The sequence below is a fragment of the Lycorma delicatula genome, chromosome 2 (genome assembly GCF_047948215.1).
Source record: "Lycorma delicatula isolate Av1 chromosome 2, ASM4794821v1, whole genome shotgun sequence".
NCBI classification, from domain to species: domain Eukaryota; kingdom Metazoa; phylum Arthropoda; class Insecta; order Hemiptera; family Fulgoridae; genus Lycorma; species Lycorma delicatula.
In genome coordinates this window covers 106819404-106842059 of record NC_134456.1, presented here as the reverse complement: position 1 = coordinate 106842059, position 22656 = coordinate 106819404, and the positions used below count along the sequence as shown (strand labels likewise).

General features: G+C 28.2%; 1 protein-coding gene across 1 annotated transcript in view; it reads left to right on the top strand.

Moving 5' to 3' along the window:
• Positions 1-22656, top strand: part of LOC142319924 (cytochrome P450 4C1-like) — a 167582-nt gene that overhangs the window by 110182 nt on the left and 34744 nt on the right. The window contains exon 15 of the mRNA XM_075357598.1: positions 16719-16828. Within this exon, the coding sequence (XP_075213713.1) occupies positions 16719-16828 (110 nt within the window). The remainder of the gene's footprint in view (positions 1-16718; positions 16829-22656) is intronic.

The following is a 22656-nucleotide window of genomic DNA, read 5'->3' as shown; positions in this document are numbered from 1 at the left end:
ATTGTGTGCTCCACAAATTTTTTATTTGTATTATTTTTTTTGGTGGGGCTTAAAAAAATTCAAAATAAATAAGTTGATGGCATGTGATTAGAGCAATATCTGATTCAAAGAACGATTATTACCATTCGGTCATCGAAATTTAATAGATCTGACCAGGTCTAAATCTAATTTGTTTGTTTGCAAAAATTAATTATTACCTTCGTTTTGTTACAAAATAAACGTTAACGTTAATAAAATAACGTTATCGCCTGTATTGAATTAGAAAAGACGAAGCTATACAAACAGAAATAAAGTTTTAAATTTCTTTTGTAGTTGCATAGAATGCATTGTTTTATAATATATCGATTATCTACGACACTTCTTTTCTTTAATGGTAGCGATCAGTTAAAATGTTACGTCACATTTATCTCGATGTTTAAGTCTAATCTATTTGAAACAATGGATTGCTTATTGTTTCTTTTCATTGTTGTAATAGTGGAAAATTTGTTTCACAATGCAACTATAACTAAGACATTAAATTATTTATACTTTTTGAAGCGTTGCGAATTTAGTTTAGTATAATATTAAAGAAAGAGACGTATAATCTTTGGGTAAACGTCATATAATTTTGTTACTGTTTTGGAAATAACTTACTTTATCAGTAGGAAATATGTGCCAAGTTTAAAAAGTTGTCGAATGAAAATATTTATTTCAAATCTTCTGATTAATTAAATATTCCCTTAGATTTTCAGCAAAAGTTTTTATTCACTTAAAAAACTTTAATAAATAAATTTTATTTCTTAGTTATCCTAAGTTGTTATTGTTTATTTCATCATTAATTATGAACTTGTTAGTGCATAAGCAACGAAACTGCCAGTAAACATAAACAAACAGAAACAAAATTCTACTTTCACAGGCTAAACGTGTTACAACAAAAATTAAATTTTAGTTTTTTTACAGCAACAAAATGGATTTTAAGGTAAAATCATTAACATACAAAACAGTTCTTGTCGAACCAGTTGTTCAGTAATAAGTAATCATTTTATTACCTTATCATAAAGTCAACCAAGTTTACCTTAAGTAAAAATTTTAATGAGTTTACTTCGTTAAATAAAAAAACACAAAGAAATGAAATAGAATGTGATAAACCATAGGGGGAAAAAGACGATACTACTATATATTTTTTAAAGATATTTTATTTAAGCTACCTGACTTTTTTAAGTTTAAGCTATTAAAGGTTTTTTTACTTTGTCTTTTGCATCGCTTGTCCCATTATATGCATAAGATTATTTAATCTTTACCCATGTTTCCAACTCGAAATATAAATTATATATTAATTGTGGACGTAGACTCTATGTGATATACTGTCTTATAAGAGAAATTAAAAATTTATAACTTTCAGGCAGTTTAAATTATAAAAAAGTAGAAAAATAAAATTTAACTAAGATCTAATCGCTAGTTTAGAAATACAGAGCAGGTAATGTGATCAGGTTAATATTTTAGTACCAACATATACAGGTCGCCTGAATTGGTTACAATACTGAACTGGGCATGCACAGTTATTACTAAATGTCCAAGTGCCTCCTTGCATCAACAATTAAATACAATGTTTGAAATATTAAAAATATATTATACATAAGCTAACATACACACATTACTAACACATATAATTCAGTGCAGTAAATCTTAATTTATTTTTATCGTGTGGTCATTATAACGACAATATTTATTTGATTAGATTTTTAAATTGTTAATATTATGTTTTAATGCAGGAAATTTATTTTAAATTTTAAAATTATCTATGGATGATGATTTATTTATTTAATGATTTGTTATATATCTTAAAATTCAGGTTTTTGCGAAGTAAAGGAAGTATTGTGATCGCCAAAAATTTCGGTTTTCAGACTTAAAGGAAGTATCTATTTTGGCTATCCCTGAATCCACTTTGACTAGTTTCGGCGAGACGTATGTACGTATCTCGCATAACTCAAAAATAATTAGCCGCAGGATTTGAAATTGTGGATTTAGGACTGCTGTAACATCTAATTGTGCACCTCCCCTCTTGATTGCAATCGACTAGACCAAAAGTATCTAAAAAAGCCCAAAATCCAAAGTTTTTGGATTTTGGACTTTTTCTTAACTGCAGTAATAAGTTCTCATTGAGAGATTTTCAGATATACAAGTGGTATTTATTTTAATTGGCTCCAGGGTAGAATTTAAATTAATGAAATATTTGGATCTTACAAGGAGAAGGCACATCGGTTCGAATCCGACTTCATCTCCTTTTTTTAACTTTTTCTTTTAATTTAAATATATTGATTTATTAATAATTATTAACCTCTTTTGTAAGAAAAAAATTACAAAAAAATAATTCAATAATAACATTAAAAAATATCAGAAGTTATAATGAAATAAAATTTTATTTACTTTGCATTTAAAAAAAAAAAAAAATGTGTATATGCAATTTAATACGCGTACGAGGAAGTCATATGATGTCCATATCAGATTTTTTTATATAGTACTATTTTCATTATTACCTTTAACTTGAGTCAAAAAAATTATTCAGAGCTTGATAACAATATTCACAAATATTTATAACAAAACAATATTTACAGTTTTGTAATGCTGATTCATTCGTATTACATGTATGTAATTTGGAATTAGATACTCCTAAAATGTATAAACTATTCATTATTAATATTATTATAATTATCATTTAATTATTATTATTATTATTATTATTATTATAAATGTAGCCAAATTAAATACTTTTTATGATGATAGTCATTTTATGTACGATCACTGTCAATAAAAAAAGCTGACAGTTGTAGGACTTCCCGCCACGCGGCATTTTTCTGATACGCGGCTTACTCAACACACACACAACTTAATTAAAAATATTTACCACTTTATTTAAATATAATCTTTTTGTTTATTTAATTCAATGATTCTAACTAAAGCACGCACTCATACCCTTTTTAATTCGCGTGGGTGTGGCGGTACTAGCGGCCACTTTAAATACTTTTTTGCACTTTAAATATTATTTAAACAAAAAAAGAAAGGAAGATCACTACAACAGCTGTACATTAGTGCTACACTAGCGTTTCTTGTGGTGAGAGGGAGTAGTAATAACATTTGTACCCAGCTAGTCACTTGTATATTTAGCGCAGTTTAAAGCATTTTTTAGTGTGGGATTTTTAAATTTATTTTTTGCAAAAATTTTCTTTTGAAAATATTATTATTTTTTAATTGTTAACAAATGTGCCTAAGAAAAATAAGACCGTAAATAGGGGAAATCTCAAGATATTAGTACCAAAGAAAAAGAAGAAGATATACTAACCTATGATAAATTAAAAACTTTGTTTCTTCTGGAAAGTGGTACTCTAGTCGTATTGGTTAAGATTTTTCCTGTTTAATGGGTCTGGTAAACCAACGAATCCATTCGGTTATTTAAATTAAACTAAGTTTAAAATAAACTTTAATTAAAACTTGGGTAATTTTATTAAAATCTGATGTTTTGGCAGTTCAGTTTCCGAAAGTCATTTCTTCGAAAATTATTAATTAATTTAATATAAGAGATGAACATGTACATGCCATTTAACGATTTTTTACCATTTGAAACTTTGAATAAAAACTTGATTCAATTATAATATTATCAAGTTTTGAAGAGTCCAGTTCAAGAATACTTATTTTTATCTATTCATAACATCTATCTATGAATAAATAATACACCGAATTTAACTACTTTGGATATCGAAAAAGAAGTTTCTAGCTGAATCAGAGAACAAAGATAATCTCTTTTTTATGATCCATAAGTATCCTTATTTGCCTAAAAGTTTAACATATTAAATTTAAAAAAAACATACACAAAATATTAAATTTTGCTGTCCAAGTATTTTCTTTCAAAAATAATCAATAAAATAAATATTAAAATTATTCTGGTAAACTCCTGGATGTAATTAAAAATAAAATTTTTAATTATAATAAAGTTTAGAATGTAAATGTTTAAGTTTCCAATGTCTTAGTATGATTAACATCATGCTATAATTATTTAATCCGGAGTCTAGTTCAGATCAGAGAAGGTAAAATCCTATAAGTAAGAAGGCGTTATACTTTGGGATAACAATCAGCTGAAGGCTTTAAGATATAATATTTATAGACACAACTTGCAGAAGAATAAAACCAGAGATAAAAATATAATATGTAAGTGAATGAGATTTCAGGATAATTAATTTTACAACTAAAATGTGTTTTTTTGAAGTCAGATTGAAGAAAACAAAACATCTATGACATTTGTAGATCTTAGAATTTTAGAATGTAAAAATACTGATAACGATAATGTTAAATAGAAAGTAATTTTTAAGGTTTTAAGAAAAATATATATTGAAATATGAAGAAAAAGAGCTATTTGTAATTTAAAAAGGAATTAGGTAGCTGTAATAAGATTAGAAAATGAGAAAATGCTAGCTATTATAGAGAATAGAGAGTAAAATAAAATATGCCTTATCGTTTACAATTATTTATATATGAAAGAAACAATAAAAGATATAATATGAAAATTGGAGAATGAAATCATAGCTATTACTTGACTATAGTCAATAGGAAAGTAAATGTAAATATGTTAAAAGACGTATTGGTGAAATAATTTCCGCTTTGGTGTAGTACCTTGGTTAGGTTTAATTATCCAACATTTTTTAATTCGCTGGTTCAATTGAATAAATAAAAAACCTTATTGGTTTATACATACGCGCGCGCGCGCGCGCGCACACACACACACACACACACACACACACACACACACACACACACACACACACACACACACACACACATACATACATACACACACACACACACACACACACACACACACACACACACACACACACACACACACACACACACACACACACACACACACACACACACACACGCACGCACGCACGCACACACAAGAGCTGTAGCAAACCAAAAATGTGGCAGTCGCGGGACTGGCCGTCAGAAGTGAAAAATTAATAAAAACATAATAAAAAATACAGAATATAAACATGAAATACATTTTTCTCCCACCTCCCATCCTCTGCTACTACTTATTATACTATACACTCATTTATGCTTATATATAATCTCGTTCTATGCCTTTTTCTCTTTCATATATATATATATGTGCTTAGCTTCTTACGTTACGTTACAGTTTTTGATTACAAGTGAGCGATTTGTTTTCCCATGTTCCCATGTAATTCGTACAATACGAGTCTTCATAATGATGGACCGACACTGATCATTCTAATGCGGAGTCGGCTCGGCTTATATAGTGTAGATGGAATCGAGTGAGTATACGGAGCCGAGTGAACTGCCAGGATACCAATGAATCGTAGGGAGCCGAATGAATAGTCAGGAGCTGTGTCTCAACTTACTGCCCGCCAAAAATCATTTAATGATTTTTTTTAATATTAAAATGAAATGGTTCAATAATAATAATAAGGTTTGATTTGTTATTTCAATATATGTAATACAATAAGATGATTGTAAATTAATGTATTTTACAATAAAGTCAATGAATATAATGTACTATAAAATGCTGTATAGATTATGCCATAATACAGAACAATAAATAAAGTTAAACGAACATATCAGTTTATTTATTTTGTTATTATTATTTTTATTTATTTACAATTTAAAACTTACATGATCATCCGTCAGACCTAAGTCTGTCGACAGATATACTAAAGAATTATTATTACATTATAAGTGGTTATTGCATTAACCAATTTTATGTAACAACTAAAGATATTATTAGTTTTTCTAATAGTTATAATAGTAGTACAATTATAAAAATTAATTTAACAAAATTAAACTATATATTTAAAAACTAATGAACAAATTATTTCTTTAATATTTGTTATGTATTAGATTTAGTAACTAAAACTATATTCAAGAAACAAAACTATACTTAATTTAACAACTAATTACACAATTAATATCTTGTTGCAACAATTACGTAAAGAAAATAAATAACTAAGCTTAAACCATTCAACAATATATTATTTATTGATTTATAATAATTATTAACATTAAAATAATAACTATAATCATGTTATAATTTTCTGGACTGCCAGTATAAATCCAACATGAATCCTGTTAGTACCTATTACGTTATAGTTAATGCCCACTCAATGAGAAGTTTTTTAAATCATTTTTTTCATTTTTACATTATTGAGGTGATTCGGTAAAGAATTAAGTAATGCAGGAACAACATACTTCTTTAATCGTTTACCATAAGTAATATTATATCTATCTGTAATAAAGCTAATTGCTCTCAAATTGTATCCACTTTCTTCATTTACCCTGTATTCACTGTTGTAAAATTTTTTAAAAATAATTAAGAATTTAAATAGACCTCTAGCTGACAGAAACCTTGTAAGATTATTTAAATTGGTGTCATAATTGCTATCAGAATCATAACGAGCAATATCTTTGAGGACCCTATTTTGTATTAAATTTATTTTATTTATGAGATAATCTGCGGCTGATCCTCATGCTGTCAAGCCGTATCGAATAACAGATTCAAACAAGGATGAATAGAGTAAGCGTTTACAGTGAATTGGTAGCAGGGGTGAGATGTGGTGAAATTTCATAGCAACCACTCTTAGATTTTTACATATATGTTTTATATGGTGATCTCATCTAAAAAAAAGAGTCAAAATGTACACCCAAATATTTGTATTTGTCAGCATTCTAGAGATTTTCACAATTAAAGTTTATGCGGTAATTTTTTATACAGTCCCATGTATGACAAATAATTTTTATTGGTCTTTGGGATCGAAGATAAGGAGATCTTACATGTAAAACAACAGTTTTTAACGTTAATAATTAGGCCTTTGTCATGAAGCCACTTTAATAGATTATTAAAATCCTCTTGCATTAAAAACTCTGCTTCTTCCAATTGCTTATCCAAGTGCTAAAACACTATCATCAGCGTTAAATATAATAATACTTATAATGTTTATGTGTAGTAATGTTATGAAAATAATAATGCTTGACTTAAAACTGCATACATATTCATTTCACATATAGTAAAATAATGATTATATAATGGATAATGTTCATACAGCTTATTTGTATGTTCTTAATATGTAAAAAATTTCAGTCAATATATTGAATGATATAATAAGTAATCACTGGTGGTTAGATTTGTATTACAAATAGTTAATATGAATATTAAGTTTCAAACAATTTTACAAAATTTACGAACATATCAATAATTATATATTTTATTAATAAATAGATTTCTCTGTATTATGACATCACTCTTTTCTAGTGTAGATATATTTATTAACAACTTAAAAAAGTACGTTTTTCTCCTACAACTCAATATTACTGACAGACATGACAAAATGTTTTCTACGTATAGGAAATTTTAAAATATTTATTACCTTTTAAATAAATTAATTCCATTGTGTTACTGAAGTGTTTTAAGCTACAATCTCCACATAAATTGATGTCGAATCATATTAGAATATGATGTCTTTTTAAACAACGTTTTTAAAGAGAATATTTTTCATATTAAAACAAAACTTAATAACTTATAAAATATTTCTATACAAAAAAAAATATATATATTTTTATTGTTTTCAGTAATATATCAATAAGCACGTTATTTATGAAGATAGAGATAAAATATCATAATACATTAAATTATATTTATGAAAATACACCAATTTATTTTTTTTTTTTAAGTATATTTTTCTTTTTTCTCTATCAACTTTTATTATCTTTAATCTCTTCTTTGGATTTATCATGGTGCAGTGGTACATGGTGTAGGTATACATCCACTGTCCTGAATTTAGCTAAGGCACATGATGTAGAGAAGTAATGCATAAAAGATCAGGCTTTAGTATGAGTTAAAACTGTATATAATACTTCAAAACTTAGAATTGTTTGTCCAATTACATGGCGCATATGATATTTTGACGCCTTTTGTTGCGCTTTCCCATAAACCACTAAAATGGGGATAAGAGGGAGGAATAAATGACCAATTTATACCTTGGTAGATGAAAATGCTTGAATGTTTGATTTAAAATTGTTTGAATTTATAAGTTGATACAAATCGTATAGAATATTTTTTGCATTATGGCAATTGGAACCGTTATCGAAAAAAAACTTGAATAGGTATACTTCTACGTGAAATAAGTCTTTTAAATACTGAAATGAACGACTGTGAAGTCATATCAGAAACTAATTCTAAATGAATAGCTTTAGTAGAAAGACACATAACAACCGCAATATAAGGTTTAGTTAAGGTCTTAGACCTCTGCCCGCCGTGACGAATCATAATTGGACCGTCGTAGTCTACTGCGCAAGTAGAGATTGGTCAGGAAGGAATTACTCTGGAAGTTAGTAGCTGATCAAGCTGTTGCACTAGCATGAAACCCTCCATTTTATTTCTTAATAATGAATGTAATTTTGAAGGTAGTATCCTTCGTAATAAATTTACATATTTCTCTGAAGAATTGTTTAAAACTTTAATTGACACCAATGACTTTTCTTTTTCCTGTTTAGCCTCCGGTAACTACTGTTCAGATAATACTTCAGAGGATGAATGAGGATGATATGTATGAGTGTAAATGAAGTGTAGTCTTGTACATTCTCAGTTCGACCAATCCTGAGATGTGTGGTTAATTGAAACCCAACCACCAAAGAACACCGGTATCCACGATCACTAGATCGTGGATACCGGTGTTCTTTGGTGTAACTCAAATCCGTGTAATGACACCAATGACTGGAATAACTGAAAAGATATCGTACTTTCATATGGTTGGTTATTTTGCTACAGAAATACTAAGACTGTTGTCACTATTATTTTATAATGTTGGTAGATGTTTCAAACTGAGCATTCACATTTTTAGTACTTGCTACTTTTTGTGTATACTTATTAGCAATACTAATAGGTTGTTTTTTAAAAGATACATGGAATTCATAATTTGTAACAAATCTTCTATGGTCTGAGTAAGATTATTCTGTCATGCATGATTTTCTTGATTACAATGTTTTTTTAAAATTTTTTTGTAGTTATTTTTCCATTTTTTTTTTTTCATTTGTTACATCTGACTTCAAAGTTGTCATCAGTTCATCTGTTTTAATATTACGGTACTGTTCCATCATTTTTTATTCTTTCTGTTCTTGGACGTGAGATTGACCTTTCACATCATTTGCAAAACATTTCTTTGATCTATCACGTTCTTTTATATGAGTTGTCGAATCATTGTTTTATTTAACGATTTCGGTTATTTTTATTGATTCATTATGCTTATTAATGTACATATCTAATTCATGTCTAATTTTAAATGCCTTATTACAATTACAAATAAATTTTTGACTGAACGTATTGTAAGTGTACATCATATTTAACTAGGATTTTTGAATTTAAAATTAAATTTATAAATAAAATGGTTCACAGAGCTTCTCTTAGGACAGTAATGGCTACGCAATTGTTTTCCAGAAAGTTATATCTAGCACAACATATTGTAATGTGATGGCCTAATACATTTCTATTATCAAATATCTTTTTACAGTGCATACAATTCTATTTCTTCTTATCTTCTTTCGTCAATTCTTCAACAATAACTTCATAATTTAACTTTCTAAATGGTTTTTGTTGTATAGGTAATTCAATCGATTCTTCAAAACTTGTATCATCGATAATAGATTTTAATTGTAGTGTATTAGTACTTCGTTTTCTTTTAACTGTTGGCCTTTTAACATTTTTTGTAAACCATTTTGTTTAACAACGCGATCTTCATTTTTCATCTTTGTATTTAGACTGATATTAAAATCATTTGATTTACTGTTAAATGTAATATCTGTTACAATTTGAGCTGTTGCAATCAGTTCATTGATGACATCATCGATTGGATGTTTTTTTGCCAGAATATTTCTTTTTTGTTTTCCTTTTAATATGATTATGTTTAACAGTACTACTGTGACTAATATCTTCATCACTTGTACTCGAAATTAAATCAGTCCTAATTTTACAACTTGAAGGCGTCGAATGTAACTGTTTAATTTCTAAAGATAAGAATATATTTTTAACATTAACAAGGGGATCAACTAGTAGTTATCATTGTGTGGTAATGACACGTCAAATTTGCCTTGATTGTTTCGAGTGGTGTTAGATTGAAAATGTTTTTCACAAGTAGAGGTTTCATTAACTGAATTATCAGGTATTAACCTCGTCAATCCAAAATTTTTCAAGTATAGTTGAGAGATTTTTGTTAGTGTTAGGAACAAAAAAAGATGCGACAGTATTGTTTCCCTTAATGTTATTAGGAAGGCTACCACTAATTATATATCCTAATTTAGTTTTCTGAATAATAGGATATGTAGAATTTCGGGTGAATTTTGATGGCAATATAAGATTCAAATAAAAGTGAGTTCCAATCAATATATCAATATTATTTGATAAGTTGAACTTGGAATATTTTAAAAATTTATGCTAGGAAGATTAAGATTAGAACTGTCAAATATTGTTGATGGAAGGCTGTCTGAAATATCTAATCTTCGGGCAAATTTATATGTACAGAAATTTGACTGTCTACCAGAATCTAATAAGATTCTACATGAATGACGATTACCATATATGTCATTGGTGTTATGTATGGCTGTTGATAAAAGTATATGTTTGTTTAACTGACTATCGAATGAACAGTAGTATTATTTTTAGGCTTATTGCTTTCTATTTTAGAATCATTAATTTCGTCCATATGAATAAGAAAGAGTATTATGTTTTTTATTACAAATCTGACATCGATTTTTTGAATAACATTTATTAATAGAATGATCTTTACAAAAATAATTGAAACAACAATTATTATCCCCCAAAAAGACTTTACGATCTTCAATAGAACAAATTTAAGAATTCTTTACAACATTATAAATGATGGTTTGAATTACACAACAAACATTATTTAGAATTGAATTTTAAATAATAATTAAATTATTTCCTTTAAATTGTTTATTAGAATTTAAGGTAGAACGTTTGCTAAGAAATTTGGTTGGATTATTATTATTATTATAACTCTGTCCTTTGGTTTTGTTATCTGTTTTCATTTGCATGTTTAAAGTGACTGTATTAATATTTTCTAGAAGTTGACGTCTGGAAATGAGAAATTCTACAAAGTACTTAATGGTAGGAAACCTTTCATTTGATAACTTTTTTCCATAATCCTGAAGTATTGTAATCCAGTTTTTATGTTAGAGGTGGACGACAATAAATTCACACTTGTTTACAGGAAGTTACATTGCTTCAAGCGAATTCACATTTGAGAAAATTTCATTAATCGATTTGGTTAAAGTATCTACGGAATCTCTATATATAGAATCTGATCTTAAAAGGCGTTCAGCATTATGAAATGCAATTATATATTTGTTGTGAAATCGTACCTTTAATAATTCTAGAGCAATAATATAATTTTCGTTAATTACTGGAAAATAATTAATGGTAGTTAATGCTTTATCCTTCAAAAAAGAATGTAGATAGTGTAATTTTTGAATATTAGTCAAATCATCTCTATTATGTATTAAGTCAATAAATATATTATAAAAATGCCGCCAATCTATTGCATTATCTCTGAATAGAGGTGTAATTAATTGGTTGTAATTGTTCATTTAAATATTATATTTGAATTAATTTTTTTATTGGGTTATTTTTGATTATTATTAGTGTCATTTATTAAATGTTGCAATTTGCTTTCTATGATACACAAGACTTGTTCGACTTGTTTACGATTCAAAAATAAATCATCATCAAATTCTATTTCAAGTTTTGATTGAATGATGCCATCTTTGTCTTGCAAATTAAGAAGATTCCATAACTTAATTTGCAAGTCATTTCTACCATCTTGTGAGGGATCAAATTTATCAGTAAAATTGCGAATTATCGTTATAGAGGCATTTACTGATCCTCTTTATCTTACTAACTGTTCCAATTCTATAACGGTATTAAATAACTTAAATTAACAGTATGAAGTATTAACAATGTAAAGTAAATATGAATGAATCAATTATATTACATAAATTATGAAACAATTTAAATTAAACGTAATAATAAATTAAAAAAGATGTTAAGTAAATGATGTTGTAAATCTAAATAGTGTGAGTCCGTTTATGCAGTAAATTGTTGAGTATGAAGATTCTTGAAATTTTCAAATTATATTCACGGTTTTGGTTAACTAAAATGATGTTTCTTCAAATTGTAGATTTATTCGCAGTTCTGGTAGATTAAAATAATGAATTCTTCACAAATGTAGATTATATATTTGCGGCTGGAGGGCCAAAAAAAATGGCGAAATAATTTCTGCCTTGGTGAAGTACCTCGGTCAGCTTTAATTATCCAACATTTGATTATTCGCTGGTTCAGATGAACAAATAAAAAGCCTTATTGAATTATAAGAAACATTTTTTTTATTATAATAGTTGTATGATTTAATTCACATGTACGTATATATATATATATATATATATATATATATACACTATTAATGATGAGCTGTGGCAAATAATGTGAGTTTTTATAATGAAGGAGCGAGACTGACCGATTCTAATGCGAAGCCGGCTTATATAGTGTAAATGGAGCCGAGTGAATCGTCAGGAGCTGTTTCAGTACATACAACGAAAAACGAAAACGTTTAGATTCGTTGGTGACATTGTTTTTATTTTATTTTATTTTTTTTTTAACAGCATGGATTTATTTTTGGGAGAGACATTGATTGACTTAATGTTAACAAGCGTAAAACAATGATGAGAAACCATGAAGGTAATGAGAAAGAAATTAAATAATATAATAGAATTATAAGAGAACACAATACACAATTACTATCAGAGTTTTATTTCATAAATAATAAAGTTACAGATGATGAATGATTTAAAAGCTTAAAAAAACCGGATTACGCAAGCCAAAAGAGTGTTTATGTTTATATAGGAGTGAAATGTGGTATCAAACACAGATTTAGGAATTAAAAAGTATTTTCTTGTAAAATATCTGTATACAATGAAGCTCTTTAGGTGATGAAATATTATCAATTAGGAAAACAGAAAAGAAAAGTAGGAGCTTTGAAATCTGGTGATGCAGGAAAGTATAGATTAAATATTATATTTACAAATTTTATAACGATAGAGAAGACAATAGATGCGCAATAAACAAAAAAATAAGTAATAAATGTAATGAAAACTAAATAAATAAACACAGCACACATAAATAAAAGCAAGAGTAATACTGATTTTTTTAAGTTGTTTTCTTAATATTTGGTGTTTATGACGGTGTATTGGGTTTTTCAATGATGTTTTTTTTTTTTTTAATTTATAGTTCTAGAAAAGATTATTTGGATAGTCTATCTTTGTGTTAGATATTTTTATGTCAAAATTTATTTCTTTTTATTCTCTTTGATACATTTTTAAAAAAATAACTGATTTGTTTTTATAGTTGGCTTATTTTATTATTATTATGTTTTTATTGAAACATTTTTAAAACAAACTAATGTACAATTATTGAAGGTAATCAAAAGTTTATTGAAAATTAGGTAAGTTGAAAGTTTAGTTATTATACTTTATAACAAGTCTCAGCTTAATAAAAAGAATTACGAAGTCAAAATTTAAGGATTATATGATAAAATGAGGAAGAGTGAAGAAAAAGAAATGAAATGTTTTAAACAAAATATATGAATTCAGAAAATTCTAATTTTTTCGTACTTCCCTAGATTTTAATTTTTTTTTGATAGATGGAAAAATCGTTTGATCTGATTTAGAACCAGATCAAACGTTTAAATTTCCTTTCCACTTTTATAGTGGCAAAAATAAATAAATAAAATAGTTTAATATCTTATATATTTAGCAGTTTGATTTAATAATAAACTAAATCGGATTCATTAGTAACGGTTATATGAAGTAAATTAAACATAACTTAAAAAAAACAACAAACTTTATTGTAAGTTCTGTAACAAAAATGGCTGTAGGTACTTCATACGAAATACATCTCATAACCGAATTTGGCGTAGTCATTCTCAGGATAATAAGGTTGACAGGATAACAGAAAAGTGAGGCATGAAATAGTTTCTCGTTCCCTTCAACGTATAAAATATATTGCAACATATCAGTATGCCAAGCCAACCGATTGCAGATTGTTCAGCTACACAAGTAAAACCTTGGTTCTGTTCATAACAGGAACTGATTCACAGGAAACAGCTGAGATTGGTTTCTCTTTAACTCTGTGTAGTTTTCATATCTACAGCCACAAGTAAAATAGGGAAAAGTAATGTAATACAACCAACGAATCTATCCCTTTCCTGAAAAATAACGTATGGTTGAATATATACGTTGCCACTGTAAGGAAAATATTTCATTAATTATTCTAACTTGTTTGGAAAGAATAAAAATATAAATGAGGTACAAACAAATTTCGGCTTTATAATAAGATGCGAAGTTTGTTGTTTGGAAACAGACAACTGTTGTTATTAAAGAAAACAATATATAAAAACAATAATTTATAAGCCGTGTATTGTACACAATCATTTAAAAAAATACAATATGTTATATTTTTCTTAAACTTGTAGCATATTATTTTACTTTTTCGAGAAATGGATACAAACTCAAAAAATTCTTCAAAATATAGCTTCTTAGTCTGATCTGTTGCTTCTATAACAGGTACATCAAAAACAGCTCTTTTATAGAGATATTTTACTAAATTTCTACATCTATGCTGAGGAGTGGTAGTTTTTCAGCATGTCTTAGAGAGAACTAAGAAGAATGGTAAGCGGTATTCTCACTACAGGCAATAAACAAACAGCGGAGGTGGCAACAGACTATGGCTATCTCTGGCTGTTCTATTATAGATGGACTTAACAACGGAGTCCCCGTTCAAGACACGGGAGACTGTAACAAAAAGACTTGGCTGAAGAACGCGTACAGCTATACTTACACAGGACAGCCCGATAAAAGAGATAGCGATAGCGTTGCGGTAATAGATATGAAGGAACTAACGGAGAACAAATTACACGAGAAGTTGGGTACAAGGCACCCTCAAGTAGCGTGGCTACTCAATGCTTCAGGAGTCGAAGCGGAAAATCTCTTGACAGCCACATTAGAAGCAAGGTTAATTGGAGAGGGCTTTGATGGTGAGGCTCCTGTCAAGAATACATTTCACGTGGCCTACGTGGACTTCAGTGAAGACCACCTTGCAGAAAACCTTGCACAATCCCTTGTAAAAGTTTTTAACAAGGTCAAAAAGTTTATTGGTGGAAAGCTGGTTATATAAGTGGTTATATATATGCCGTATAAGGTTATACGGCACTTCGACCGCCAACCTTACACGGAAAATATTGGAATGCGTGGGGAGGAAGACAGGGCGGAAATATCACCTAGTCGCCCCAGGAGGCAGACTTCCCTACGCACTCGGCGATGAACTGGAAGGCTGTTGCTAGGTATACCAAGACAGTCCTGCAGGATCTATATACCTGGGAGAAGATCCGCATAAGAAGTAGGCGTCGGAGAACACGTGGGCGAACAGGCCCTCGGCCAAGCGCCTAGGGGGCCCCCCGGGCGCGTGGGGGTCGCCTTGGCTCGATGAAGCTGCGGGAACTTTGCACAGGTGTTGGATGGCGGCCTGGGTGGCTGGTACTTTAGATGTGTACTGTATCTGTGAAACGAGTAACACTGTGTATAGCTTCTGTGGGACACTCACGACGACGTGACTCACTTCGAGTTGATTACTTCGGACTACGTACAAAGCTTTTTCTGAGTTGTTCCACAGCAGTTTCAGGGACGCGAAGGCATCCTCCTGGTTTCGTGTGTTTAACAGAAAAACCTGTCTCAACGAAGGTTTTGTGCCAAGAGTCAATTGTTTGCCTACAGGAGGCTCCCTACTATACTGTCTACGAAAATTACGGTGTACTGCAGTTGATGATTGCAAATCGTGAAACTGAACACACAGTGAACACCTTCCACGCCAGTAAATATATCCATTTTTAACAACACTGATGACAGTGTTGGTGGTTGAATTCTGTACTAACAAACTGTGTGAGTCAAAATTTGTTGCGTTCTGCTATGAAATGAGGCCTTAACCGAAATTTATGTTATCTAAATAAATTTTTATATTCTTTTAAAGTTGTAAAATCCTTTTTGAATTACCAGTTTTACCTCTAATAAGATTACTAAACAGTATTTTGTTTCATTGATAATATTATTTCATCTTATCTTAATACTCCAACTTTCCAGCTGATGATTTTTTAATTAATCTGTAGAATGTTTACTTATATGTTTTGAGTTATATATTCTAATCATTTTTTTGTAAATAATATTTTTTAAAACGAAATATTGAAAATAAATCATTAATATTACCTTTATTATTATTAAGTGAGGGAAACGATGGTATTTTTAAGAAAGAGGCTGGAAGAGTAACTAACAAAACCGTTCGTCACCAAATTATGATTATTCCGAGTTCTGATAGTTCAGTGTGTGCTGCACTCTTTACAACTCCCAGTTGAACTACTATTTATGCCTTTGGAATCGACCATTTTTACCAATAACTTTTATGTTATTTATTTCACATTTTGAAACTTATTTACGTTGGCATTACAACAGCTGATTTACAAGCGGAGTGATCGTTTCTGTTTACGTTCAGTGAAATTTCATTCTATTCCTGATTTGTTTGTAATTGCTTCATCATTTCTTTGTGATGATGATTTTAGAAAACGTTTGTTTGATAATAGTAGTAGTAGCAGTAGTTATTCAGAGATTAGTGATATTGACGAGTGTATGGGTGAAAGTAGTGTAGTACAAGATGACGGCGGTGGTATAGGTTAGTGAATGACAACTAATGGGAAGAGTATAATTCAGACGATGACACAGAATTTATTAAAATTCCGTTTACATCAATAAGTGACAATAGAGATGTGAATAATAATTTAAATAGGTTTATAAAATCTTTTCAATTCTTTTTTGTGATAAAATATAAGAAATTGCTCATTAAACCAATATGCAGGTGTAAAAATTGTAAAATCAAGTACTTTACAAAAAAGATCAATTTGGAATAATTGATCATTGCCCAATTTAATGGCCTTTATTGGCATATAATGAACATGGCAATGCAACTAAAACCTGCTTTGCAGGCTTATTTTACTGATGACTGTTTGTTAGCCCCTTTTTCAAAGATGATTTTTCTCGTGAGTGAATTTTCCAGATATTCTGGAAATTTCATGTATCTCCTCCATCATCTGAACAACAAGTAGGGGTGAAAAGAGACCAAAAGATAAAAAATATTACGAGTTACCTGTCTGAAAAATTTGTTCATTATTATGTGCCTGATGAGGATATATGTGTTGACGAGTCAACTATTAGTTTCAAGTGGAGTTTTTTGCAGAAATGTGCAATTCACTGAAGTCTACTAAGTGGAGTGCAAGAGTTTATGTGTTTGCGAAGTTTTCTACTGGCTTTATATATATGCGTTTGAGCCATATTATGAGTCTCAAATCACCACTAAATCTTTGGATAGATCAGAATTTCCATTTAGTTCTCGGTAGCAATACATTTAGTAAACTATTGCATTCAACGGCTGGAAGGGGATTCCAAGTTTATACAGACAGCTTCTATTCTAGTGTTGAACTCCAAAAATTACGGGTTCATTCAACTAGAACAATATAAACTAACAGAAAAGGCTTACCAGTTGGTATAAAAAACAAAAATGAAGAAAGTACAAATAAAGCCTTATCTAAAGAACAACACGGTAATGGTTTTATTTTGGTAGGATAAACGCCTTGTTACAATGATCTGTACTCTATACAATAATAAATTGCAGACAATTCAAAAAAGAGACAAAGATGTAACAATAAGACAGATCAGGAAACGAGTGGTTGTTTGTAAATATAATGAATTTATGGGTGGAGTTGACTTGGCAGACTAGCAATCTGCTGCTTTTAATTTCAAACGCCGGTCTATCAAACTGTGGAGACAAATTTTCTTTTGGTTAGCCAAAATGTTATGCAAATAAAAAATATGGAATATTATGTTATGTTGTTCACCAATAAAATAAAAATGCTTGAGTTGAAACCGATAAAACAAAAAGCATTCCGCATTGATATGATAAAAATTTAGTTAGTGAACCGCAACTCTTACAATCAGAAATGTGGTAACCTTCTTCAACTGTCAAAGAAGACAAACTCAATGGTAAACCACATTTCATTTATGCAAATGAAGAAAGCATAAATAACTAAAGACTGTGCAGTGTGCAGTGATAGGAATGTGAAAGGTGGCAGGCGTCAGACAGTTTATTTTTTTTTGTAAACTCTTACTTTGACTTATCTCCGTCAGCCGGGCTTACACCCAGGATTATGTTTTAAAAAATATCATACTCTAGTAAAAATAATAAAATAAGTAAAATGTAAAATAATGTAAATATTTGTGTAAATAATATAAACTGTGAGAAATAGACTATGCAAAAGTAATATGTGAATATAAAAATTGTAATAAAAGTTTTTCCAAGGTAAGAATAATTTCATTTTTTATATATATATTTAGCATGCGAAACCTAAAAAAAAAAAAATCAACTAAAAAGTTCAATTATGATCTAAATATATATTTTTCTAATATTAAGAACAATTTATTATAAGTATCCTGGGCTATAGCTGTCATGCTTGGGCATTTAATATCAGAGGGTAATAATATCTCTAAAACCCCAATTTTAATTACGAGTGAAAGGCTGCTAACCCTAGTAAAAAAAAATTTGAATTCTAAGGGGGGTGCATCATCAAAGTATTTATTATGTTTATGATCATTTATGTTTTTAATGTTATTTGTTGCTATGTTACTATTTTTTTTAATTTTTTTATTTATGGTTTAAATCGTAGTATTGGACATCATTATGATTTCTAGTTGACTTTTCAGTGGTTTTCAAATGGTTTTTCAATGGTTTCAATGGTTTTTCAGTTTTTTTCTTATGATTTCTAATCGACGAAACCGATTTTAAATATAATTTGAGTACAAAAAAAAAATCTTCTTTTAAGTTTAATTTTGTAATTCCAGTAATTTATATTTATTTTTGAAATTGTCTAATTTCAAAATATACTTTCAGGTAGTTATCACAACTTAATTATTTTATGGAGGTGTTTATGAGTATTTAATTAATTTGAGTCACTTTAATATTGAAAAATTATTTTAATATCATTAACTTTGGAATTCTTGAATTTATTTTAAAATACTTCGACTAATTTTTTTTTAAAAACATTTTCATCATTTAACTTAAGTTGTAAACCCCAAGTTCATTTAGATATGCCCTGAAAATTGAATAAATTATTATCTAAACAAAACTTTTAAAAATCAATAAAATAATAAAAATAGAAAGTATTGACATCAATTCATAAGTAACTATTTTAATGACAATGAATGAAGGTGATATAATGATACAATTGATTCTTCGGTGTTGTTTTATGTTGTTTAAAGAAGTAATGTAGAGATCGCATTTTTTACATATAAGCATGTTTAACAAAAAAAAATAGTGTGTGAAACTGCTCAAATTTTTTCACTGTTTTAAGAGAAGATAGAAACTAGTGTATGGCATAATATTTTAGCCTCAATATTTTAAACTTAACAATATTATGAATAACAATATTATAAACTCAATATTTTTTGTGTATCCGCTACAAATATGTTAAGTTCAATTTATACATTTTTTAGATTTCTAGGTGAAATATTTCGGTAGAAATTTTTAAACAGATGTATAAAACTGCTGTCATAAGATTTATAAAGAATAATATTTTGCTTAGTTTTAAAACTAAGCTTTATAATTAGTTTTTTTTACTAAAAATGAAAAAAACCTAAGTTTCTGCATTTTTATTTTAAGATTATTCTTTAAAAAAATATATTTTTCTTCCTAGGAATATTTATGTAAATTTTATTCTTTTTTTTGTAATAATGGTATGTGTCAAGTTTATTAAGAGGTAAGAAAATTACAACATTTTTCTTTAATTATTTATTTAGATTACAATACATTTGTTTTATTTTAAACATTTAAAACAATAAACTTATGAATAGTTTATTATTAAGATTGTTTACTAATAGTTTGTTTTATTCTTTTGCATTAAAAATACTTAGTATTAATTATTATTACTTATTGTTTGATTTTTATGTGATTATGTAATTATTTATTGGGTAATAAATTATACTTAAAACGTATTAGGAATTCTTAATAATTTACCAGCTAAATAATATAAAATTATATATAATAAAACATTATTAATGACAAAAATGAACTTTTAACCTTGGACACTATGTATCTGAATTTCATTAATATGCAAATATAATTACTTTTCCCTGGTACAGTTCTTTGTAAAATATTTTCTACGGCAGTATAATATAACATTAAGACTAAACTGAATATATATATAAAATTTTCTTCACCAGAGAAATTCTTGTAATATAGCAACAAATAATCTTCTTTTATCCTTCCATTCGTCAAGGTAAATCTTGTTTTATTCTCAATACCAAGATTCTTCCGCGTTGACCATGACCCTATCCCTTCCATGATTCACATACTACGTACTAACATTGAATACAACTTTCGTACATTCTCAGAACTGACCTTACCTTTATTTATGCAGTTTTTTGCACGTGTTTAAGTACGAGTATAAATGGATTGGATACATACTTTACAAGGTTAATCCTCTTACACAACAACTTGCACTAACCCCGCTGATTAAGTTTAATTATAAGTATTACAAGTTTTCATGTATAAAGACGTTTTCTAGCATAAAGACGTTATTAAAATACCATCTCTTTAACGAATTAAAATAACAAGAAAACAGTAAATTATATAAAATTAAATAATTTAATCTCACCTATATATTGTCAACTACAAAGGGAAATTAGTAATTCAAGCACACACATAAAGCAAACATAAATTTACAATAATCCTATCAATTAAAAAAAAAAAAAAAACAACCTTTCTTTTACAGAAGATAAAAAAATTTTAGGGAAAATATGTAGATGATTATAGTACTATTTTTTCCTAATAATATTCTTACCATAATTAATTTAAATTAATTGTTTTATAATGTAATGTTACGGACACGGAATTGAAAGAGGCTGAATTAACAAGTCGCGATTTTAACGTTCTGTTTTTATTTTGCTGCACTTAATTTATTATTTTTTTTCAAAAAGTAATTTCGTACATCAAAATATTTAAAGTTTTTAATTGAAAGTGCTAGTAATCTTAGAAAGCTTAGAGGGAATAGATTGCATAATTTGGCTTGTTACCATTTAGGAATTAATGGGTACCGGAAATAAAACAGGTATTGAAAAAAAAAGATATCGAATAATATATTTTAATTTTTGGTTAAAAAGTACTTTGTTAAAAAGAAGAATTTGTTTTTGACAAAAAAAACAAGGTTCAAGCATTCTATAAGAATGCTTGAACCTTGTTTTTGTTGCTGGAGGCACCAAACCTTTGGAATAAGATTGATTGAAATAGTGCGATATTTCAACTGTTGTTGACTGAATTTTATATAGAGCCTGGGATAATAAAGAGGTTTGAACCATTAGAATGACTGCGTTTTTAAATTATTCTCTCTCCAAACATAGTGATCATTTTTCTAGACCCGGTTAAATAATTGTTAATTTGAATATTTTTTATTGTTATTATTTGATTTGAATTACATTACCTTTAACAATCATTAACAATTATAAACTTTTACATCAGATTTTTAAATTTACGTTTAGTAGTCTTAAATAAGGCAAAATCGACATCCGTGATCCACAGTGAGCGGAATCGTAAAAATGTATAATTTTTTTAACCAGATTCTACAGTTAGAACAAAAGGAACACTCTGGGTAAAAGGTTTCCTTGTAAAAGTGTCTCATTTATGTATTTTGTTCCCTAATGCTTTAGAAACAAGAACAAAAGGATTTAGTTGACTGGAGTTTGATATATATAAATACATATATTTTAATAAATAGTTCAATATCCTAGCAGATGAATTTTTAAATTCTTTTTAAGAAATTAATTTTCTGCACTAGGGGAGCCTAAATAAAATCGGTTTTGAAGCAAATTTGCTTCAAACTGCTTTTTTCTACTTTTTTTTTAAGTTAGGTCTTATTTTTAGGCGAATTGCCTAATAATCTTGAAATTTCTGAAAAACTAATATTTAAGAAATATTTGCTTTAGAACTATTTTTTTTTCGTAAATGAGTTGTAAAAAAATTAAAATATTGAATAAGGTCTCGTCATTGCATGAATGTGAAGTTTTTTAAACTAATTTCTCTAAAATGGAAGCCGATATGAGAAAATTTTTAAACTGAAAAAATATGATTTTATTTTAATAATTTTATAAAAAAAAATTAATTACTGTATTCAAATTTTATACCCAAAAATTAAGGAAGCTGAAAAGAACAAAAATGTTAAATTTATTGAAAGTTTATGAAGCGAAATAAAAAGTTTAAACAAATAATTAACTATAAATAAACAGTTATTTTTCTATAACTTCGTCCCAACTGCAGATTTTAAAAGTATAAAAATAATACTACCATGTGTAGGAAATTCAATTTTGAAATCTAAAAAACAATCTTTTGTATACGCTTTAAACTTTAGTAACATTGATGCTTCAATCCGTTATTTACTTATGAAACACTCATTCTACATT